The sequence below is a fragment of the Equus quagga genome, chromosome 9, assembly GCF_021613505.1.
Source record: "Equus quagga isolate Etosha38 chromosome 9, UCLA_HA_Equagga_1.0, whole genome shotgun sequence".
NCBI lineage: Eukaryota > Metazoa > Chordata > Mammalia > Perissodactyla > Equidae > Equus > Equus quagga.
The window spans coordinates 91718954-91744499 of NC_060275.1; the positions used below are offsets into that span (position 1 = coordinate 91718954).

Below are 25546 nucleotides of genomic sequence, written 5' to 3' on the forward strand. Positions count from 1 at the left end.
TACTAGCCACATGTAAGTATTGAGCACTTGAAATGTGGCTTTTCAGACCAAGGAACTGAATTTTCAATCTGACTTTAATTAATTTAAATTTAAATAGCTACATGCAGCTAGTGGCTACTGTGTTGGACAGCTCAGTGGCTTACTTATTTGTGATAAAATGTTTCTTTAGCACATTTATTTGTTAGAATTGCCCTCAAAGGGCTTCTAGTCAGTGGGAAAGTTTGTCTACCCCGAATAGGATTTGAGTTTTAAGCTCATCAAACTAATCTTTGTATTTTAACTTTTCTCAATATTATGGTATTGCTGTGTCTTTTATATTTTTCAATTCAACATATATTTATTTATTAGGTAACTGCTCTGTACCAAGCTCTGTGCCAGGTATTTTAGTGGATATAAACTTAAATGCCACATAGTTTCAATGCTTAAGGCATTTATACTTTAACAGAGAAAATCAGACACAACACTAGTGTAATTTACACGGTCTGGTAAGAAAAGTGCCAGTGGTTCAGTGGGGAGAGCAGTAACATCACGTTGGGGAAGGACAGGACATACTTTATATAGGAGATGTAATTTGAGATGAGCATTGAAGGAAAGATAGGATCTTAACAAATTGAGTAACTGTCGGGAGGGAGAACGTTCCAAACACAACCAAAGGCATGTGGCAAAAAACAGGTGTGGTTCAGTTGGGATAGAGTACCTATTACACAGGCAACAGTGGGAATATGGAGGGGGAGATATGTTAGTACCATAATTGGGGAGAGTCTTAATACTCTCCTTAATATAATATTTCCTTGAATATTTCTTTTCTATATGTAAGATGAATAAGAAAGTGAATTTTATTGTTTCTTAAAATTCATGGTTAATTCTTGATGTGTGAATATTTCCTTTTTTCAAAATTTGGGTTCATTTCTCTTAATTTATGTGATTTCAGGTCCAAGAAAAAGGATTTGAATCTACCTTTAAATATGACTCCAGCACAGATTTTCCAGGAAAAACTCCAGTGTTTTTTAGGTCAGCCAGCCTCTCTGGAAGCAAAAAATGAAATGGGCTCAAAATACAAGCAATTTACAGGTGTGTTCCTACATATGGTCTGACACATATATCAGGTTAATTAATATAAACATTATGGTATTTTTTAAAGCATGTAAATATCCACACATACATTAACACTTTGAAATAAGCTTATCAAAAAGAGAAGTGCTATTTATTGTTAAGCATGGAAACATTCAAAACTGATACCAGCTCAAAACATGATGGTCCATAACTGAATGATAGTCCGATTTTCCATAAATACCTTTATAATAGTTGAATTTTGCTGCATTTGGACTATTTTCTTTTATAGTCAGAGAATCATAGACTCCCAGACATGGAAGGGTACTTAGAAGTATTATGTTAAACTCTCACCTAGTGTATAAATCCTGGAGATGGTTTTGTATTTCATTTGAAAAGTTCAAAGTGGTATTATGGAATTTAAAATAATATAATCATTATTATAATGTAATATAATATATAATATATATAATATATATAATATAATATATAATGTAATATAATAATGTAATATAATAATATAATATAATATAATAATATAATATAATGCATTATATAGATTTACTCAGGAGCCCTATAAAATTTATCTGTTTATAGATGGAGAAATTTAGACGAAAAGTAATGAGGTCAGTTATTGAAAGTCATATATTTAATGATAAAAACTGCAACTACTTTGGGACCCTTGAGGTTTTGTTAGTGCTTGTCTCCATTAAGGAATAAGACTTCTAACTCTGGATTCCTAGAGCTTATTAATTATAATTTCTCTTTCTAGAATGAATTGATAATACTTGGAAATATGACTGTAAACTTTTCTTTGTTAATTTTCTGTCTAGTTCTCATTTGTGTTTTAGACAAATGAAAAGGTAATGTAACTACGTGAAAGTTGATTTTGAAATAATGGACTGAAAAATTCCCAGTGTGAACTTCCAGTTCTGGAAGTATGTTGTTTTAGATGATCTGAAGACTCTCTCACAATATATACATAGATAAAATGTGTTTCTAGATAAAATATACATTTCAAGACTGTATATTAAAATATACACTTAGAGAAAGTAAGGGAAATTTCCAGGGGTCAGAAACAGAGAGGAAATAAAAAACTCAGTGGATTGCACTCATAGGTATTTACCCAAGAAAAATAAAAACAAAGGTCCACGCAAAGACCAGCTTTTTCATTATAGCCAAAAACTTAAAACAACCCAAATACTCATCAACCTATGAGTGGATAAACATATTGCAATATATCTGTACAATGGAATAATAAATAATAAAGAGGAGCGAACTACTGATAACATGCAACAATGTGGATGAATCACAGAACCATTATGTTGGATGAAAGAAGTCAGAAATAAAGGTTACGTACTGTATGATTCTATTCATATGACATTCTCTAAAAAGCAACACTATAGGGACAGGAAACAGATCAGTGGCTGCCTGGGGGTAAGAAGGGAACTGACAAGAAAGCAGTATAAGATAACTTTTTGGGGGTGATGGAAATGTTTGTTCTTACAGGGCTGTATAGATTTGTCAAAACTCATTGAACTCTGTATTTAAAAAGGATCCATTTTAGTGTATGTAAATTATACCTTAATAAACCAATTTAAAAACAAAAAAACTCAGCAGATGGTTAGGGAACTGGAAAATGAATTTAAACTCTCTATATATACACACACAAAATATAGAGAGAGATAAAAATAAATATATAACAAATGGCTACCTCTGGAGAGAGGGAGTGGAATATGAGTGGCACATAAGGAATTTTCAGCTCTATCTGTAACATTTTATTTTAAAAAAATCTAAATTGTATATACAAAAATGTTACTATCAGACAAGGATGTGAAGTCAGTACATGAGTGTTTTCACATTATCTTTTGTACCTTAAAGTATGCTTAAAATATTTCCTCATATAAAAATCCCTAAGTCCCCAGTTCTACCACCTGCATTTTCTTGCGTTTTGCCTTCTGAGACATGTCCACATATATATAGATATTGATATAATTCAAGCCATGCTGTTTGACTATTTTGTATTTTTCTGTGTTTTTAGCTTTATATCATGTCATTTTTGTTAACTTTTATTATAAAAGATGAACTATTAAGAAAAAGAAAAAATTATTCTCCCACTTCCTTCACGTAATGTTGTATACTTTTTGGTATCTTTCTTGACATTCCTTTTTCCCTTAATATTCTATTATTATTTTTGACTCAGGACTATATTCCAAGAATATTTTTATTATATAGTTCTTATTACAGTATCTTGTATAATTCTGGAAAAGTCTCATGCTGTGATTCCTATAATCTTAAAGTAACAGAATAGTTAATAAATTTCTCTTTAGAAGTTTGGATGTTTTGCCTGTCAACCAGTATGTTAATTTTTTTTTTTCAAAGATTTATTTTTCCTTCTTCTCCAAAGTCCCCTGGTACATAGTTGTGTATTTTTAGTTGTGGGTCCTTCTAGTTGTGGCATGTGGGATGCCACCTCAGCATGGCTTGATGAGCGGTACCATGTTGTGCCCAGGATTTCAACCTGCGAAACCCTAGGCCGCCAAAGCAGAGTGTGCAAACTTAACCACTCCGCCATGGCGCCTGCCTTGAGTGTGTTCATTTTTGATGATCAGCTTTTTCAGATATGAAATTTTACTCTACAAAATAGGATACGTATAATGTAAACTTTAACTATTTTACCTAATTTTGAATTTGATAGATCCCATTGAAGAGGAAGATGCGAATATGCTCTTTGGTTCCGTACAGGAAGTACTGAAAGCGGCAGTTATGGCTGATGCAGACATTCTTTCAGAGACGTTTCAGCTTCTGATAAACTCTGCCAAGGACTTCAGCAAGAGACTGTGGGGCTTGGTGCCCATCGGCTTGTATCTTCCAGCTCCTCCATTATATTGTCCTCAGCCAGCTATTCTTAGTGAAGTAAGCTTCATGCTTAATCTTTTAATTAATTTAAAGTTGACTACTCCCAGTTTTTAAAATAATCTATTTGATCATAATCATCAAGTTAAAAATGCAAGTTCTGAAGACAGCCTTCCAGATCCCCCTTTCCTGTTTACTGATTGTATGGCCTTGGGCGTTGTACCACACTGCTGTTTAGTTTCCTTATCTGTAAGACGCAGATGATGATAGTGCCTCTCATAGCATTGTTGTGAGAATTAAGTGAGGTATCCTGTAAAGGCTTTACCTTTGGGCCTGGGACACATAGTAAGCATTCAATAAATGTTAAAATTATTGCAGTAATAAAATGAAGAGGTATTTCTCTATATTCAGTTTTTTTTTTTAAAAATAAACATTTGTGTAGGGTAACAAAATGATGAATGTCAGAATTTAGAAGCCATACATTACTTCAGTCATTTATTCACTTCGTTGTCTTTCCTCTTTTGAAAGACTTACTTTGATTTCTCTTTGATTTGAAAGATCGTTTTTCTTCTCTTGCACTATTCAGTTGATAGTTCTGTCTTATAAATAGCAATACTGTATTCCTCTCAGGAACTTTTCTTCTGCTCTTATTGAAAATTGTAACATTACAGTTAGCTTGTTTTAAGATTTAAAGTGTTAATGTAAATTATTTACGTTTAAATTATTTTAATATTTGATTAATATTTTGAAGTGATTCTGGTATTGTTTCATTACTACTTACTGTTTCAATATTGGCAACCTCTGTATCTAGTTTTTTCTTTTGTTTTATTTAGAATTCTTTGTTATATTTTCATTTGTTTAGAATTATGTTTCAATAGGTTAAAAGTATTTCACTTGCTATTTCAAATATAGTATATTACAAAATGGGAGTACTAAATAGTTTATAGAATTTCTCAGTAATTCCTTTTCCCTCTTACATCTCAGTCTTCAATATTTTGGTTTAGAAATTAGAAATAGCATTTAAGGTATTTTTGGATATCCTATGCTAATATTAGTTTGAATTGGTTACTATCCTTAGTACTGCTTCATTTTACTATTTCTTAAAATAGTCCTCAATGGTAGGATTTCTCCTAAATGTCACTCTGTGTCAGCTAGAACCCCTGGGTTGGATGTAATAGAAAATTGGATCAGAATTGGCTGGCATAATTGAGAATCCCAGCGGTAGGGGAGCTTTCTGACTCAATTATGTTACCAAAGACTTGGGTTCTTGCTCTCTACTTTGTTTTCTGAGATCTCAGCTTCAGCTTAAGGCTGGCTGCCTTTGTGGGAGCAGGATGGCTGCCAGCAGCTTCTAAGGATACCTTGCCTGTGTCCAGAGGGAGAGGGAAGGGGAGAAAGAAAAACAGCAAAAGTATTTCTCTCCTAGCATTCCAAGCAAGAGTACTGAGGTTCACGCTGTGAGACTGTCCTTGAATCAGTCTTCTTGGCTAGAGCTAATGCAAGGTACTGCTTGGCAATTGATTGGGGCCTTCCCTGGAAGCTGGGGATGTGAGATCAGTTCTCCCTGAATCCTATGGGTTACGTAGGAGAGCTGCAGATACCCAATTGAAAATTGGGTACTATTAAGAATTGGCATTGGTGGGAGGATGTTGGGGAAGCAAATGTTTACAGTACTCACATTATCTCCTTCTCTGGGAAATTAGTCGTTAGCTACTGACTTGAATAGTATTTATTCAGCAAACATTTATTGAGTCCTACTACGTGTCGGACCTGACTCTGTGTACTATGATCATACAAAGACACATGCCAAGGCCTTTGCTCTTGGGTAATTCTCAGTATAGTGGGAAACAGATTCGTAAATCAGTATAGAACAAATTGGTGAAAGCTATAGTGGATGTCTGAACAAAGTACCATACTAGCACAGAGTGAGAGGGCTTCACAGAGGAGGTGACATTGAAATACAAGTAGGATTTTTCCAGGCAGAGGAAGGGAAAAGCATTCTCCTTGAAAGAAGCTCTCTCTGGAACATTCCACCAATGGAGTCAGGAGTGGTGGGCTTTAACTGTTGTAGGGGAAGACTTGAGATTAGGGTCGATTTGGCCCTTTGTATTGTTTGAAGGGAGAGAAATGTTTCCTCGACACTAGAAATAGCTATAGTTGAAATCTCCTAAGGCCAAGCCTCAAAATTTCCTTTATGAATCTCCAGGTACGTTCTAGTTTGAGAAGCACTGTTTTTATTTTCACTTATAATATTTTAAATTTCCATATTGCTACCTACTAAAATGGATTGTTTTGTCTTCTTCAGGAAGACGGCGATGATCTTCTTTTAAAAGCTGAAAAAGATAATCGCCAGAAGGTGTCTGGAATCCTTCAACGTGTTCTCTTGCTTTTCCGGGCGGCTCGGTGTTCTTTTCCTGTCGCGCAGTGGTACATCTTGCAGTTGAGGTGGGCAAGAAAAGTCATGCAGAAGGTATGGGAATGTCTTAGTAGCCCCGCATTCTTAACTGATATGCAGCCAGACAGGACATCCACTGGGATGTCCCTTATCCAGTGGCAGGTCCTTTGTAGGCCTGTTGTCTGACTGTCTCTTTGTTAAATATCTTTAATTTGGCCCTTGATTAAAATTATGTTTAAAACAATCTATAGCTTTTTTTAGTAGGAACCTTTAGAGAGAATTTGAGAAATTGTTTATCAAATCGTTTTTGAAAATTAGCCTTTTTTAGAAAGAAAGATTGGTGAAATTTGCATACAGCTACCATAAAAATATAGAAAAATTATATAGAAAAGTATAAAAAATATAGAAAAGAAAAATCTGTTTATTGTAGGAAATGGTTTTCTTAAAGCTGTAAATTATATTTGCGTTGTTGGTTGATCTCACCATCTCCTGACTGTAGTCTTACTCAGTCTAGTTTTAATTAACTCAATTAGCATGTAAAGACTGTGTGGAGTCTCTTAAAATCAGCAACACAGCTAAAGACATTCTTCCTTGTAAAAATTATTTACAAGTAATAAATTAACTATATAAGATTAAAGCATAGAGCAAGTGCTAGGCAGAATCCTAAAGATGCTTGCAAGATTCCTATCTCCTAGCTATTGAGATATTAATCCAGATGCTGCTTTAATTTGTACTGAGGGAATTTTGTAGGTGGAATTAAGATGACTAATCAGCTGATGTTAATATAGGGATATTATCCTGGTTTATCTTGGTGGGCCCAATATAATCACACAAACCCTTAAAAGCAGAAAACAGAGGCAGAAGAGTCAGTGAGATGCAGTGGGAAAGGAAGACAAGAGAAATGAGATGGAAGGAGAGATTAGAAGAGTGTGAAGGACTCAACTCACCCTTGCTGGCTTTGAAGAAGGCCATGATCTGGGAGAGATCAAGGTGGCTTCTAGAAACTGAGAATGTTTCCCAGCCTATAGCCACCAAGAAAATGGGGGGACTTTAGTTCTATAACCACATGGAACAGAATTTTGCCAACAACCTGAATGAGTCTGGAAATAGATTTCCCCTAGAACCTCTAAAAAGAAGAAGGCAGCCTTGCTGTTACCCACTCACTGGGTTGGCCTGGTGAGACCGTAAGCAGAGAACCAGCTGAGCCACAGTGTGCTTAGACTTCTGATCCACAGAAACAGTGCGATACCAAACGTGTGTTGTTTTAAGCCGCTAAATTTGTAGTAATTTCTTAGGTTGGCAATAGAAAACTAATGTAGTGCAGAATCATTTCAGGTAACTTCTTCACTAGTTTTTTATTGATATGTAATTCACTTATCATAAAATTCACCTTTTTAAGGTGTGAAATTCGTTGGTTTTTATATATTCACATATATATATGCAACCATCACCACTGTTTAATTCCAGAACATTTTCATCATCCCAAAAAAGAAACACATTGGCAGTCACATCCCATTTTCTTTTCTCCCCAGGCCTTTACAATCATTAATCTTCTTTTTGTCTCTATGGATTTGCCTATTGTGGACATTTTATATAAATGAAATCATACAATATGTAGCCTTTTTTGGCTGGCTTTTTCATTTAGTGTGATGTTTTTAAAGTTTGTTCATATCGTAGTATGAATCAGTACTCAAACTGAAGTTTGCTCATGTTTGGTTGTGAGATAACAGGAAGTGCTGTATTATCAAGTCAGACTCATAGGAATCAACAGTCTTACTCAGAATCAAACTTTACTAACAATTTCAAGGATATAGGTAACCAAAAGACACAGGTGAAACAGAGAAATCTGGAATTGCATACACTGTTCCCAAATCTTTTCTGGCTGCATATATAGCTTATGTGTCATTTTCCAGGGAGCCATACTCCATAAATCCATACTTTCTAGATTTATTTATGATAACCAACCTAGACAGACTCTGTACATCTGGTAAATACCATTAATATGTTTGACAAGAAGTTTGTCATTAGGATGCTTACAAGGGAATTGGCCTAGATCATGCGTTTCTTTCTGAAAGTGAATAGTGGAAGAAGAAAGTAGATTACAAGCCTCTTGCTAATCCTTTCCTTCCTGGGTTTGGTATGTCTCTTAATGTTTATTCTATAACAGTCCCCTTTAATTTTTTTTCTATTCTTGATTTGTTAGAGAACAATTTGTCCTGTAATGTATTCTGGCATTGTCTGATGTGTTCTGGATTTGTTTTTTCATTTAGTGTCATTTAACATGTTCCACTTTCCTTTTATTTCCCATAAGTGAGTAATTAGTCTACACTCATCTTGGTAGAGACGTGTGATTCCATTAAGGTTAACTTTTTCTTAAAAACAAATGCTTTCTAAGTGGAGTTGTATACTTCCCTGTTGTATCGTATCATATGGCATGTATGTCTGTTTATCTCACTTTTAGTGATGGTGAGCTGGATCAGTGAGTTAGGGTCATGTCCCACACACTATCACATTCTCCATCAGCACATGAACTTTTTACCTAATTTAGCACTTATTGATGATCCGTGCTAGAATCGTTATTTTATTAGAGGTTGCCAAATGGTGACTTTCTAAATCTGTCACTTTTAGAGATTACATAGTGTTTAAAAAGTTATGTATGTAGATATGAGTTTTTTGTATTTGTTTTTTAGGTACTGCACATAATTTTATTTTGGATGAGAATTGGATGCTTACATTTCTTTATTTTCTTTATTATGTCTGTGGGTAAAGTCAGGGTCAAATAGCATTACATTTTTTTATTTTTTGGGGTGAGGAAGATTGTCCCTGAGCTCACATCTGTCCCAGTCTTCCTCCATTTTTTTGTATGTGGGATGCCGCCACAACATGGCTTGATGAGCGATGTGTAGGTCCGTGCTCATGATCTGAACCTGTGAACCCTGGGCTACCAAAGCGGAGCTCATGAACTTAACCACTATGCAACTGGGCCAGCCCCGCATTAAACTTTTTTATACAGGCAAAACTGAGTAACAAGAGTCGGTAATTTGGTTAGAACCTTCTTTTTCTCTTTTGAGATCTGACCTGGTGAGTTTCCTGAATTAGATTTGTGAACTAAGTTTCTGAAAGTACAGCTGATTTCAGGGGTATTTTACTTACCTAGGATAGGAAGCATGCTGTCTTTTCCATTCTGTAATGTTTCCATACATTGCCTTGTATGTTGCTTTATAGTTTCCTTAAAAATTGACTTATACGACTGATAACATATTCTGTCGTTGTTTACTTTCAGATTCGAATGAAAGGGTCCCTTCCTTCATTAAGTCCTTTCCCTCAGTCGTTACTTAATTACTGTAAAGGGGGTGTAGCGTTCTTTCGACCTGGAGCAACTGGAGACTACAAGCTCGATGAAGTTTCCATTAAAGCAATAGGTTTGTCCAAAATGAACTTCTTGCTTAGAAATTAGGCTTAAATATGAATGATATATTTTACATTTGATTTGGGAAAGTTTCTAAACTGTTGTTACTCTTCAAAGGAGAGTATGTTCTATGTCATTTTACTTTGTGTTTACAAGTAAATAGTGTCTTTTAACAGCCGTGTACTACGTGTGTGGTATTAAATTAGAAATTTATTATCTAAAACGAATTGTGACAGTTATGACATTATTGTCATCATTTCGTTGTTTAAATTTCGAATTTTAGCACCCAAGAATGCCTTTCAGTGGTAATTTTCTTGCTCTTAGGATATGCTGCCAAGTACTGTAAGTGGACAGGTCTTGAACCTTTCAATATTGACTTATTAATTTCATTTCTTGCTTTTATAACTTAACATACCTACTTAAGCTTTTTATAAACTTTCATATCTATTAATTTTAATGACTTTTATTAGTGACTGTATTATAATTTACTTCAGTTGTACATTTAAGTTGTCTCTGGCATATCCATTTCTTTTCCTATTTTAAAGTATTTCCTTAGGATAGATTCTCAGCAGTGGAATTACTGAGTTAATATGTCTATTTTATATCTCTTGAAATAGTATGCCAAATTTTGTAATTCCCTCAGATTAATTTAATGGGGAAAAATGATAGTTTTATATTAATAATGTCTTTATTTGGCTAGTTATATTGAACATTTAGTTTGCTATGTTCTCTTATAAATTAATTGCATGTTCATGGTCTTTGTCCAGTATCTGAGTAACAAGTTTAAAAAGAACAAAAACCTTAGATATCATTTCATTCTTTTCTCCTTAATCCTTAAATCTTATCAGTCATGTTTATATTCAGCCCTGATCTTATCTCTAAACTTTGATTAAAGTTCCTTTCTAACTCACTGACCCTTGCGTAGTACTAGTGTCAAGTAATGTGTGTTCTTCAACTCAGACTATTTTTCAAACTGTATTGGCATTAAATTGCTTTTCAGTTGCTTCTCTCAGCTTTCATGAGCTTGGTTTCATAAACTTTTCATTCACCTGACAAAAGAAAGAGCCAGGCAGGTGTCACCTGGAAATGTATGTACAATCCTAGTTTATGTCTTGAAAATCTGGGTCTGTAAGCAATGAGTTAAATTTACAACAATCTTCATTAAAATATTTTTGCTTATTGATAGAACGTAGCTCTTTGAAGTGATTTAAATGAATGCATATTTTTAGTATTTTCATTTTGACTCTGAGGTCTACTGTTTAATTGGTCGACTATTTATTCTTTTGCTTGATTTGGTCTTTTGGTTGTTGAGAAGTGATTTCGCTAGATTACAAAGTTTCCTTTCCTAGTTTGTTATCTAAAATAGTGGCTTTCAAACTTTTTTGAAGCTTTTTTTTTCTTTTAAAGATTTTATATTTCCTTTTTCTCCCCAAAGCCCCCTGGTACATAGTTGTATATTTTTAGTTGTGGGTCTTTCTAGTTGTGTCATGTGGGACGCCCCCTCAGCATGGCTTGATGAGTGGCGCCATGTCCGCGCTCAGGATGTGAACTGGTGAAACCTTGGGCCGCCAAAGTGGAGCTCAAGAACTTAACCACTCGGCCATGGGGCTGGCCCCTGAAGCTTTTTATTATAGAAAATTTAAACGAAATTAGAGACAATATAATGAGCTCTCAAGTACCTGTCACCCACCTGCAATAATTTCATCATGTGAAAGCAAGTTTGAAATCATGATTTCACTACTTCAGTATGTGTCCTTAATGGATAAGGAATTTTTTATGACCACAGTTCTGTTATTATGCGTGACAAAATTAATCAAAATTCTTTAATATCACATATTATCTATTCTGTGTTTAATTTTCTTTCATTATCTCAGATGTGTCTTTTTACAGTTTTTACAAATCTGGATCCAAACAGGGTCCTCCACACATTGCATTTTGATTGATATGTTAGTCTCTCTCTCTTTTTTTTTTTCCTGCTTTATCTCTCCCAAATCTCCTCTGGTACGTAGTTGTATATCTTAGTTGCAGGTCCTTCTAGTTGTGGCATGTGGGACACCACCTCAATGTAGCCTGAGGAGCACTGCCATGTCCGCGCCCAGGATCAACCAATGAAACCATGGGCCACTGCAGTGGAGCACGCAAACTTAACCACTCGGCCACGGGGCCGGCCCCGATATGTTAGTCTCTTAATCTATAAAACTTTTCCTCCCCCTATTTTTTTCACGCCATTCATTTATTGAGGAAACCAAATCATTTGTCCAGTAGAACTCCTTCCATTCTTGTTTCAGTTGATTACATCTTTTGGGTATTCAAATTTTTTTGACCATGGCTTACAGCAAGATGCTGATTTTACATTAAGACGGTACAAACATACCCCTATATAAAACTAGAATGAAAATTTAATGAGATATCCTTACTTTTTCTATGTGCAATGCACTCTTGATATTTTCTATTTTATTTTTTAAAATGATTGAGACCCACTGAATTAATTATATAGCCTAGTGATTATTAGTAAATTTTAATCCAAACAGTTTGAAAAAGACTGACAAATGATGCTTTTAGAAGATGACTAGCTACCTAGTATGTTGCTGCACTATATCTTGCTGATTCTTGGACTTAGTTCTATCCCAGCATGCCTGAGAAATATAAAACAATGAAACATCCAGTAGTAATGGTGCCTTTCTGAAAAGAAAAGATTGGATCATGCTCCCCTAGTAGATTCTGCCAGAATCTGTAGGGGTGGAGTGTAGTTTGAAAATGCCAGTAGGTGATCTTGATATCCCCACTGGGAGCATATACCCACCACCACCACTGCCCCCATTCCTCCACCCCCCACCTGGATCCTCCATGGGTAGGATTTGTAGAAGACCTGCTGTCTGCTCAGTTTCTATAATGTCCAACTGTACTTCCTAGCTTTGTAATAGTTGTTGGAAAAAATACATTAAGTACCTTTCAAAGGAAAATGAGAATACTGGCACTAATGTAAGAGTCAGTTTACTGTAAAAAATAAGGCTCATTAGAAAAACAATTAAGGCTTAAAGGAAGGACTATTAAGTTTTCCACAGGAAAAGATCCTATTAACCTCAGAACAGTAGAGAAGATGGGTTTTACTTGATTTGTCTTGTAACTTTATACTTATAACATAACTTTAGTTATAATAAGGGAAATTACATTTAAGATCAGCAGAACAGTGAAAACATGTTTTGTTAGCTGGATTGTGAGCTGTTGTGTATAGTGGAATCGTGATGCTCTGTACAACGGAATACTTTATTGGCAATAAACAGACTTAGTGTGTTTATGTTACCACCATGGAAAGATCCAAGATGCATTAGGTGAAAAAAAACCTAGTTGTGAAACAGCATATTTAATATGATTTTATGTATCTTTGTGTAGTTGTGTTGCTTTTAATAAAAAATTATTTAATATTGGAAATTATGTTTTTAGCATTAAAAATTTTAAGCTGAAATGCTATCAATAAGTGATTTTCCAAATAAATTAACTATACAATGTTAAGTAGAGCTGTATGTATTGGCTTTGAAAAATATATACAATGTACTATAAAGTTTAAAGCAAGTAAACTATTAGTAAACAGTGTATGTTATTTACTCTAAATTTTTTTTCAATATTTTGGTGAAGCTGACATACATGAAATATTCTAGAATAATATACATAATTCTGGAAGGATATCTATGACTTTTATATAAGGTATTTACAATATGCATATGTTTCTTTTATAATCAACAAAATAAAGACATTCCTTTTGGGGGAAAAAATTACAACAGTGGTGAAGTTGCTACAATATCAGTATATATACTCATACAATTTCCTTTTATATTTTTATTCTTGATTTAGGTTGCTTCAGAGAACTTTGTGCTTTGTGTTGGATGCTGCATATTCGTGATAAGTTATCCTATAGTTGCAGGCAATATCAGAAAGCAAGAGAAAATGTGGAGGGAAGAAAGGTATTTACCTGCACAAGAGTAAGAAAAATGAGCAAATGTTCCTTGGGAAATCATTGCTTGGTGGGAGATTTTACTGTTTGCAGTAAAACTTTCTTTTGAACTCCTTGGTCTAACCAGCTAAAGTTAAAAGGAAATGAATTTTTCAATATGCTTTTAGGCCCTTGAAGTGGAGTTTGATTCTTGTGTGGTTGAGCACTGTCTCGGTGCGGTGGAATGGGCCTATAGAATGCTGCCTTTCTCTCGGTTTTCTAACATTGAAGAACTGATTCAGGATCTGCTGTTGAGCCTCATTGGAGAACTGCCACCGATCAGAAAGGTAAAGTGATTGTAGAGGAAAATAAACTTAATCAGAAGAAGAGACTTTAAAGGATTTTTACTTTATTTTAATTAGGAATGATGTTGCTCATAAACTTATTTTTTAATTTTTCTAAAGGTAGCAGAAATTTTTGTGAAAGCATTTCCCAATCCTGAGGATATAAGGGTCCCTTTAAGAGAAAAATATCACTCTCTTCAACAGAGACTCAGGCACTGTGTTGTGAAAGGTATTGTCATTTCTTAGATATCTGATAGATAAATTGCTGAAGATTCTCTTTTTGTTTTGAAAGCATTTATTTTCTAGTGCTTATGATTCTATGTATATCTCTCTTTCCTTGGCGATAGGAATGTGAGAAGGCAGAAGCACTTCCTCATTACAGAAGCACTAATTCGGTTGCTTTGGAACCAGACAGAGCTGACTTCATGTCATAGCTCTGTCACTTACTAACTATGCAGCCATACACAAGTTGCTTAGTCTCTCTGAGCATCATTTCCTTGTTGGGAAGATGAGTATATTAAAAGTAGAGTTTTTAGAAAGAGGTTAAGCTAAAGAGTCTATCAACTCTATATAGACTGTTATATACATAGAATATAATATAGGTTCCTCATGGTAATCATAAATCAGAAACCTATAATAAATAAGCAAATAAGTAAGACAAAAGAAATCAAACATGTTACTAAAGAAAGCCATCAAACCACAAGGGAAGAGAGCAAGAGAAAAAGAAAGGAACAGAGACGAACTAGTAAAACACCCAGAAAAAAAAAAGAAGTAACAAAATGGCAATAAGTACATATTTATCAATAGCTACTTTAAATGTCAGTGGACTAAATGCTCCGATCAAAAGGCATAGGGTGGCCAATTAGATAAAAAAACAAGGCCCATATATATGCTGCATACAAGAGACAAACTTCAGACTTAAAGACACTCATAAACTGAAAGTGAAAGGTTGTAAAAAGATATTCCATGCAAATGGCAAAGAAAAGAAAGCGGGGGTAGCAATACTTATATCAGACAAAATAGACTTTAAAACAAAAACTATAACGAGAGGCCAAGAAGGGCACTACATAATGATAAAGGGAACAATCCAACAAGAAGATATAACGCTTGTAAATATCTATGCACCCAACATAGGAGCACCTAAATATATAAAACAGTTATTAACTACATAAAAGGAGAAATAGACAGTAACACAACTAATATTAGGTGACTTTATCTCTCCACTTATACCACTGAATAGATCATCCAAACAGAAGATCAATAAGGAAACACTGGCCTTAAACAATGCATTTGACCAGATGGACTTAGTGGGTATATGTAGAACATTCTATCCAAAAACCACAGAATACACATTCTTTTCAAATGCCTATGGAACGTTCTCCAGGACTGATCACATATTAGGCCACAAAACAAGTCTCAGTAAATTTAAGAAGATCAAAATAATACCATGCATCATTTCTGACCCCAAAGGTTTGAAACTAGAAATCAACTATAGGAAGAAAACCAGAAAAGCCACAAAAATGTGGAGATTAACCAAAATGCTACTGAACAACAATTCGGTCAATGAAGAAACCAAAGGAGAAATCAGAAAATTCCTGGAGACCAATGAAAATGAAAATACGACATGCCAAAATCTATGGGATACAGCAAAAGCAGTTCTAAGAGGGAAGTTTATAGCAATTCAGGCCTACCTCAACAAAGAAGAAAAATCCCAAATAAACAATCTAACAGCGCATCAAGGGTACTGGGAAAAGAAGAACAAACAAATCCCAAAATCAGCAGAAGGAAGGAAATAATAAAAATCAGAGCAGAAATAAACAAAATAGAGACTAAAAAAACAATAGAAAAAATTAATGAAACCAAGAGCTGGTTCTTTGAAAAGATAAACAAAATTGACAAGCCCTTAGCTAGACTCACCAAGAAAAAAAGAGAGGAGTCTCAAATAAATAAAATCAGAAATGGAAGAGGAGAGATTACAATGGACACCTCAGAAATACAAAAGATAATAAGAGAATACTATGAAAAAGTATGCCAACAAATTGGATAATCTAGAAGAAATGGATAAATTCTTAGAAACATACAACCTTCCAAAACTGGACCAAGAAGAAGTAGAGAATTTGAATAGACCAATCACCAGTAAGGAGATCGAAACAGCAATCAAAAACCTCCCCAAAATAAAAGTCCAGGACCAGATAGCTTCCCTGGTGAATTCTACCAAACATTCAAAGAAGACTTAATACCTATCCTTCTCAAACTCTTCCAAAAAAATCGAAGAGGAGAGGAGGCTTCCTAACTCATTCTACATTATCCTGATACCAAACTAGACCAGGACAACACAAAAAAAGAAAATTACAGGCCAATATCACTGATGAACATTGATGCAAAAATCCTCAACAAAATACTAGCAAATCGAATACAACAATACATTAAAAAGATCATACATCATGATCAAGTGGGTTTCATTCCAGGGATGCAGTGATGGGTCAACATCCACAAATCTATCAACGTGATACACCACATTAACAAAATGAAGAATAAAAATCACATGATCATCTCAATAGATGCAGAGAAAGCATTTGACAAGATACAGCATGCATGTATGATAAAAACTCTAAATAAAATGGGTATAGAAGGAAAATACCTCAACATAATAAAGGCCATATATGACAAACCCACAGCAAATACCATTCTCAATGGGGAAAAACTGAAAGCTATCCCTCTAACAGGAACCAGACAAGGATGCCCACTGTCACCACTCTTATTTAACATAGTATTGGAAGTCCTAGCCAGAGCAGTCAGGCAAGAAAAAGAAATAAAAGGGATCCATATTGGAAAAGAAGTGAAACTGTCACTCTTTGCAGATGACATGATTTTATATATAGAAAACCCTAAAGAATCCACTAAAAAACTTTTAGAAATAATAAATGAATACAGTCAAGTCACAGGATACAAAATCAACATATAAAAATAAGTTGCGTTTCTACATGCTAACAATGAAGTAGCAGAAAGAGAAATTAAGAATACAATCCCATTTACAACTGCAACAAAAAGAATAAAATACCTAGGAATAAACTTTACCGAAGAGGTGGAAGGTCTGTACGCCAAAAACTATAAAACATTGTTGAAAGAAATCAAAGAAGACACAAAGAAATGGAAAGATATTCCATGCTCTTGGATTGGAAGAATTAACATCGTTAAAATGTCCATACTCCCTAAAGCAATCTACAGATTCAACGCAATCCCTATCAAAGTTCCAACAACATTTTTCACAGATATAGAACAAAGAATCCTAAAATTTATATGGAACAACAAAAGACCCCGAATGGCCAAAGGATTCCTGAGAAAAAAAGAACAAAGCTGGAGGTATCACACTCCCTGATTTCAAAATATACTACAAAGCCATAGTAACCAAAACAGCATGGTACCGGCACAAAAACAGACACAGAGATCAATGGAACAGAATCAAGAACCCAGAATTAAAGCCACACATCTATGGACAGCTAATATTTGACAAGGGAGCCAAGAGCATACGATGGAGAAAGGAGAGTCTCTTCAATAAATGGTGTTGGGAAAATTTGACAGCCACATGCAAAAGAATGAAAGTAAACCATTACCTTATTCCGTGCACAAAAATCAACTCAAAATGGATTAAAGACTTGAATGTAAGACCCAAAACCATGAAACTTCTAGAAGAAAACATAGACAGTACGCTCTTTGACATCGGTTTTAGCAGCATGTTTTCAAGTCCCATGTCTGACCAGGCAAGGGAAACAAAAAAAAAATAAACAAATGGGTCTACATCAAACTAAAAAGTTTCTGTACCGCAAAGGAAATCATCAACAAAATGAAAAGACAACCTAACAATTGGGAGAAGATATTTGCAAACCACATATCAGATAAGGGGTCCAAAATATACAAAGAACTCATACATCTCAACAACAGAAAAACCAACAACTCAATTAAAAAATGGGCAAAAGACCAAAGAAGATATATGGATGGCCAACAGGCATATGAAAAGACGCTCAACGTCATTAGCTATCAGGGAAATGCAAATCAAAACTACAATGAGGTATCACCTCACTCCGGTCAGAATGGCTATAATTAACAAGACAGGAAACAAGTGTTGGAGAAGCAGTTTGCACTGCTAGTGGGAGTGCAAACTGGTGCACCCACTATGGAAAGCAGTATGGACTATCATCAGAAGATTAAGAATAGATCTACCATATGATCCAGCTATCCCACTGCTGGGTATTTATCCAAAGAACTTGAAAACACAAAAGCATAAAGATACTTGTACCCCTATGTTCATTGCAGCATCGTTCACAATAGCCAAGACTTGGAAACAACCTAGGTGCCCATCAAGGGACGAATGGATAAAGAAGATGTGGTATATATACACAATGGAATACTACTCAGCCGTAAGAAATGATGAAATCCAGCCATTTGTGACAACATGGATGGACCTTGAGGGTATTATGCTAAGTGAAATAATTCAGAAGGAGAAAGTAAAATACCATATGATCTCGCTTGGAAGTAGAAGATAAAAACAATGACAAACAATTGGTGGTTACCTAATATGGGAAGTGGGGAGGGGAAAGGGCAAAAGGGGTGATTAGGCTCACATGTGAGGGGATGGAGTATAATTAGATTTTGGGTGGTGAACATGATGTAATCTACACAGAATTCGAAATATATTATGATGTACATCTGAAAGCTATATAATGTTATAATCCAATGTTACTGCAATAAAATAAAAGAAATTACCTGCTTTATGAATGTGCATTGAAAGAATTTAATAAGATAAAATATATAAAATAACCATATAGTGCCTTGAATAATTCAGGTATTTTGTTAAAAACTAGTTTTCTTCCTCTCCCTCTATGGTTATTTATGCTTTTAATTTTATCCTGTACATTTGAGATCACCTTGTGGAACTTGTGGAAGTTTTCTTTTTATTATGGTAAAATAAGCATAAAATAAAATTTGTCATTTTTAAGTGTACAGTTTAATGATATTAAGTACATTCACAATGTTGTGGAAATTTTTAAAGACTTTAAATTACCCTCTTTTTTAGGACTATAATCTAGTATTTAAGTCTAGTTGTGTCCTATGATTGCACATTATTGCATTAATATATATATTAATATACTTGTATTATACTTATATTGTGATTTATATTTTTCTTAAGACTTTTTTGACATCCTCTGAAACGTCCTGTTTATGTATTAATAATGTTTAAAATTTTTCCAAAGGCAGCCTTGAAAAACTTGCCATGATATTGTTTCTTATTGCTTGAAATTTGAAAGGTATTTTTGTTTCTTTGCCTAAAATTTTACTCATGTTCTCTTATTCACCACTCTGTGGGAATGGAAAAAAATATTAGTCTTTCTTTTTATAATTGTCCTTCTGATTTCTTAAATAGTTAAATGACTTCTTAATTTTTTGTTTTCCCATGCACACTGTTTTATAGAGTCTGGGTTCTGTCCCTTTTATTGTTCTTTAAGGGACCTTCTCTAGCCCCTGCAGTTCTGCCTTAAAATATGGACCATTGCCTTCTAATGAATACTGAAGAAAGCGTGATCTGTAAGATTGTGGAAATAAGCCTGTCATAAGTTAGATTTCGTGTTCCCGGGAGGGACCAGAATTGGGTCCCCTATGTCTTGAGTCGAAACATTTTAATGAAGTGTAAGACCTTTTGTTCTTTTCTTTCTAGGCCCCCAAACTGAGGAAATGATGTCTGTTATCATGCACTCTATCCATAAAGTGAGGATGAAAGCCCTAAAACGTGTGCAGAGAAATATAGGTTCTTTTGAGATGAATATATGGGAACCAGCTGAAGAAGAAAAACCAGCTGAGGTTTCAGGTTTTGACAGGTTTTCCCTGGGGACCAGTTTGAGCAGGAGCACACTCACGGAACTGGGGAATTCTCTGGTCCACAGTGATGCAGATACAGCAGATACCTTCTCTGAGGCCTTGTTGGTTGAAGAGAAAAGCAGGATACGTTTGTATCAAAGGTACAGTTGGGATCTGTTAATAGTAAGCATTCACTTCCTTTGGAAAAAAATATTTTCATGCAACCGATAAGCTGATTTCTAGTCTCAGCACCCTCACTGATTGTACAATTAACAATATGAATGGTTAGTGGTACCCTCGCTACTCAGAAGGATGTTAGGAGTATAAGATGAGACTGTACATTTGAAAATCAGTTTTAAGTATTGAAATATGAAGTAATTTTGCCACCTGAAAGTGTAAAATCAAATGAGTAGATAAAATTCTAGAGTTCACTGGAGGACTTTTAGTGGAGGACTTCTATTTTTTTTTCAGTAATCTTTAGACTTAAATACTTGAGGGTTATTGGGTGAGCTGTATTATTTTTAAGGCTTTCTAGGGAAGGAAATTGCACATTCATCTTTGAAAGTTGTCCATAAATTGTTGAGAAATTCTTGCTTATCATTTAAACACCTATTACTTTAAGCTGATTTTTTATAATTCCAGTATCTGCAAGGCAGTTTATCCTACTCATGACTGAAAAGCTATGTAATCGACCGTAATCTGGCTTAAGTGAAATAGTCCTTTCTAATCCAAACATCTGCTTAAACCATATCTCATAGTGTTACAAATGAGATGCTTGTTCCACCTGATGACTTCAGTGTTAGTACAGGAATGCGCAGAAGGCTGCTTGTTGTGTGTTTAATAAGCAGAGGCTCGTTACTTAAGCCCAGGTGCTTAAAAGGAACCTTGTATTTTTCTTACTGAGAGAACTAGGGATCTGTGTTCTGCCCTAAGGACTTTGTTGGAAGGAGACAAACTTAAAAGTAATTATGGTTGGCAGTTATGGTGCCTGCCCAACAGGTTTAATAGCAGCAGAAAGTGTTTAGAAAAAATTCCCAACTTTTGTGTGGTAAAGAATCCTGAGGGTAGTCCTGCTTGCTGTACATCATACAGGGGGAGCCGAAAAGCACAGATGCAAGAGGAAACCAAGAAACTGTAAACTAAGATGTGTGTTGGTGGCTTGTGATTTTTATTGACTTTGTACTCCTAAATTCTGACCTTTTAGAGGACCTTTTATTTTTCCCAGAAAAAACACTCTTTTTTTATAGTGAAATTTCTGTGAACACATTTTATTTTAATTTTGTTTCTTATTTAATTTTTTTTTTTTTGAGGAAGATTGCCCCTGAACTAACATCTGTTGCCAGTCTTCCTCTTTTTGCTTGAGGAAGATGTCACTGAGCTAACATCTGTGCCCATCTTCTTCGATTTTGTATGAGGGACACCACCTCTGCATGGCTTGATGAACAGTGTGTAGGTCTGTGCCCGGGATCCAAACCCCTGAACTCCAGGCCGCCAAAGCAAAGCACATGAATTTAACCACTACACCACTGGGCCGGCCCCTCTGTACACATTTTAATTTCTTTTAACACAAATTTTCCCTTTTTTTTTTTAGATTTTATTTTTCCTTTTTCTCCCAAAGTCCCCCAGTACAGAGTTATGTATTTCTAGGTGTGAGTCCCTCTAGTTGTGGTATGTGGGACGCTGCCTCAGCATGGCCTGATGAGCAGTGCTGTGTCCATGCCCAGGATTCGAACCAGTGAAACCCTGGGCCGCTGGAGCAGAGTGCAAGAACTTAACCACTCAGCCACAGGGCCGGCCCCAAATTTCCCCTTTTGATATTAATGTGTTGTATTTTTTAGACTCAGAATGTTCAGCTCTAGTGAACACTTAAAGATCATTTAGTCCAGCCCCTTCATTTGAAAGACAGGTAATTGAGGCATTAAAAAAAAAGACACGACTTAATTAGTAGAGAGGATTTTTATTGTCAATCCTAAAATCAGTTTTAGTGATTAAATGATCTTTAATTTTGTCTTTTTCAGTTCTCTTTGCTGTAGAAATGCCCCAAGTCACATGGAATTAACATCTATTGGTAAGCCCAATGAAAAAAAGAAAATATGTAATCAGAAAGAAAGCCCTGAAGAAGATCATGCAAAGTTATCACAAAATGTACTTCCTGTAATAGGTGTTTGGGAATTTGAACGTGATGATGATGAATATATTAAATTCCTTGATCTCTTCTTGAGTTATGTTCTTGAAAGAGACCTACTTGGTTCCAAGGATCCTGGCATTCCATTTCTAACCAGTTTTTCTGGACATCTTAGAGAACATGAACTTAATTCTTTACTTTTTGATGTCCATACAACATTAAAACGACGTCAGGGCAAAACCAAAAGCCAGAATGTGTTTAGAGCTGGCTCTTGCTTTGTTGTTGCTCCTGAGTCACATGAGTCTGAAAAATCGGAAAACCAGGCACCTTCAACTTCAGTACTGGTTAATCAAGGGATGAACCCTTTCTTAGAGAACCCTTTGAATGAAGTCAATAAAAGCGCAGAGAAGAGTGGATTATTTGGTTTAAAACAAAAGTCAATTTACAGAATCCAAGATGACAATCCAGAGAAACCGTTAATCCAGAGATTGCCGAACCATATTTTTTGGACTCCCAAGTCCGTTAAAACTGGAAGATGTAGTTTCAAAGCAATTCAATGCGATGATATTAACCCTCAAGAAGATCTTCCTCTGGCACTAAATAACATGTTTGGCAGTATAAGAAGGTTGCTGGAGTGGATGATAAGATGGTCTGATAGAAGGCTTCTCTGTGACCCTGGTCTCGCTGAATCATCCTGTGAGTACAGTCCCATCATTCGGGTGAAGACCTCTGCAGCTGCCATTCTCACATCATTGTGGCTTTTGGAACAACCCTATTTTGCTGCATATAAGGCAGAAAATGCCATTATTAAGGTAAGAACTTGAATTGTGTATTACATACAAATGAGAATTCTCATTTTAGATTAAAACTATATTTATATTTCCCCATCTATTAAAGAATCACTAAGTAACAAAATTAATGACAATGTTGATTATAGTCTCTCTCGCCTAATTTTTTTTCTTCCAGTAGTTCCTTTTATTCTTAAAAATAATTAGGAAGAAAAATCAGGGTAAAAGTGCTTTCATAGAGGCTGTAGGTATTGAGGTTTTATGTGTTTATAAAAAAAGAAAAAGAAGGAGGAAGAAGATAATTTTAAGTGATATTGCAAGTGGTATTACATTTATATAATTTTTCTTTTAAGTTTCAGGTTGTGATTCAGATGAAGCACTAGGCAGCTATCTAGTGTTTATTACTGGTGTCTCATCATATGTATTGGGAGATAATCTTTCTTATACTCTGGCCAGATGAGGTTGGAGAATCAAACCTAGAAAGGCAAATGGGTATTGGTAGAGGAGTTAGTGCTTATTAGCTGTTTTTTCTTTTCTCTAGCCAATGGCAAGTAGCAGGCTGCTGTTTTAACTTGTTTTCGATAGCACGTGTGTTTTGCATAAATATCTTTTGATTGAGTGGTTGCTATTGCACTTAAGAAAATAAAAAGATGGAGACGAATTTCTTGGAAAATAAATTTATTTTATTAATAGGTGTGGTAAAGTAGGTGGGACATGGACTTTTTTTTTAATATTTAGAGAATTCCAATAGTATCTAAATTTGTTCTGTTTCTCAGCTTTATTGAGGCGTAGTTGACAAGTAAAATTGTGAGATATTTATACAGCGTGACGATTTGATATGCATATACATAGCAAAAGTTTTCCCCTCATCGAGTTAATTAACATATCCAACACCTCACATATTTACTTTTTTTTGTTTTGATGAGAACATTTAAATTCTTCTGTCTTAGTAAATTTCAGTTATACAATACAGTGTTATCAACTGTAGTTACCATGTTAAACATTAGATCCTCAGATCTTACTCACCTTATAACTGAAAATTTTTACCCTTTTACCAACTTTTCCCTATTTCCTCCACCCCTTAGGCCCCTGGCAATCACTCTTCTACTCTGTTTCTGAGTTCAACTGTTTTTCTTTTTAAACATCCCACATATAAGTGATACCATGCAGTATTTGTCTTTCTCTGTCTGGTTTATTCCATAATGCCTTAGCATAATGCCTTCCAGGTTTATCCATGCTGTTGCAAATGACAGGATTTTCTTCTTTTTTTAAGGCTGAGTAATATTCCGTTGTGTATTTATATATACCACATTTTCTTGATCTATTCATCTGTTGAAGTTTCCATACCTTGGCAACAGTGACTAATGCTGCAACGAACATGGGGGTTTAGATGCCTCTTGGAGATAATGCTTTCATTTCCTTTGGATATATACTCAAAAATTGGATTTTAGGGGGCTGGCCCCGTGGCCGAGTGGTTAAGTTCACGTGCTCCGCTGCAGGCAGCCCAGTGTTTTGTTGGTTCAAATCGTGGGCACTGACATGGCACTGCTCATCAAACCACGCTGAGGCAGCATCCCATATACCACAACTAGAAGGACCCACAATGAAGAATATACAACTATGTACCAGGGGGCTTTGGGGAGAAAAAGGAAAAAAATAAAATCTGTAAAAAAAAAAAAAAAAATTGGATTTTAGGATCATATGGTAGTTCTATTTTTAATTTCTTGAGGAACCTCTGTACTGTTTTCCATAGTGGCTGTACTGGTTCACATTCCTACCAATAGTGTACAAGGGTTCCCTTCTCTCCTTGTCCTCCCCAGCATTTGTTATCTCTTGTCTTTTTGATAACAGCCATTCTAACAGGTGTGTGGTGATAATTTCATTGTGGTTTTGATTTGCATTTCCCTGATGGTTAGTGTTGTTGAGCACCTTTTCGTGTACCTGTTGGTCATGTGTATGTCGTCTTTGGAAAAATGTACATTCAGATCCTCTGCCCATTTTTTAACTGGGTTGTTTTTTGCTATTGAGTTTTAGTACTTATCAGATGTATGATTTGCAAATATTTTCTCCTATTTGGTAGGCTGCCTTTTCATTTTGTTGATGGTTTCCTTTACTGTGTAGAGGCTTTTTAGTTTAAGTAGCCCCACTTGTTTATTTTTGTTTTTGTTGTCTTTGCTTTTGGTGTCAAATCCAAAAAATCACCACCAATACCAATGTCAAGGAGCTTACCACCTATGTTTTCTTTCAGGAGTTTTGTGGTTTCAGGTCTTATTATACTCAAGTCTTTAATCCATTTTGAGTTAATTTTTGTGAATGTTGTAAGATAGTGGTCTAGTTTCATTCTTTTGGGTGTGGCTGTCCGGTTTTCCCAGCATCATTCATTGAAGAGACTATCCTTTCTCCATTGAATATTCTTGGCTCTTTTGTCAAAAATTTAATTGACTTTGTATGCAAGGATTTACTTCTGGGCTCTCTATTCTATTTCATTGATCTGTATTTCTATTTTTATGCCAACACCATATAGTTTGATTACTATAGCTTTGTAATGTCATTGGAAATCAGAAATTCTGATGCCTCTAGCTTTGTTCTTTCTCAAATTTCTCAAAAATTACTTTTGCTATTCAGAGTCTTTTGTGGATCCATAGAAATTTTAGGATGTTTCTTGTACTTCTGTGAAAAATGCCATTGAAATTTTGTAGAAATTGCATTGGATCTGTAAATTGCTTTGGGTAGTATGAGCATTTTAACAATATTAATTCTTCCAATCCATGAGCCCAGAATATCTTTGCATTTAT

General features: G+C 35.1%; 1 protein-coding gene across 4 annotated transcripts in view; it reads left to right on the forward strand.

Moving 5' to 3' along the window:
* CPLANE1 (ciliogenesis and planar polarity effector complex subunit 1) overlaps positions 1–25546 on the forward strand; it is a 115106-nt gene that overhangs the window by 26075 nt on the left and 63485 nt on the right. For all 4 annotated transcript variants that reach the window (XM_046672086.1, XM_046672089.1, XM_046672088.1 and 1 more), the window contains exons 18-26: positions 932–1071; positions 3749–3966; positions 6212–6376; positions 9585–9723; positions 13563–13672; positions 13830–13988; positions 14106–14214; positions 19699–19999; positions 21857–22775. In XM_046672086.1, the coding sequence (XP_046528042.1) occupies positions 932–1071; positions 3749–3966; positions 6212–6376; positions 9585–9723; positions 13563–13672; positions 13830–13988; positions 14106–14214; positions 19699–19999; positions 21857–22775 (2260 nt within the window). The remainder of the gene's footprint in view (positions 1–931; positions 1072–3748; positions 3967–6211; positions 6377–9584; positions 9724–13562; positions 13673–13829; positions 13989–14105; positions 14215–19698; positions 20000–21856; positions 22776–25546) is intronic.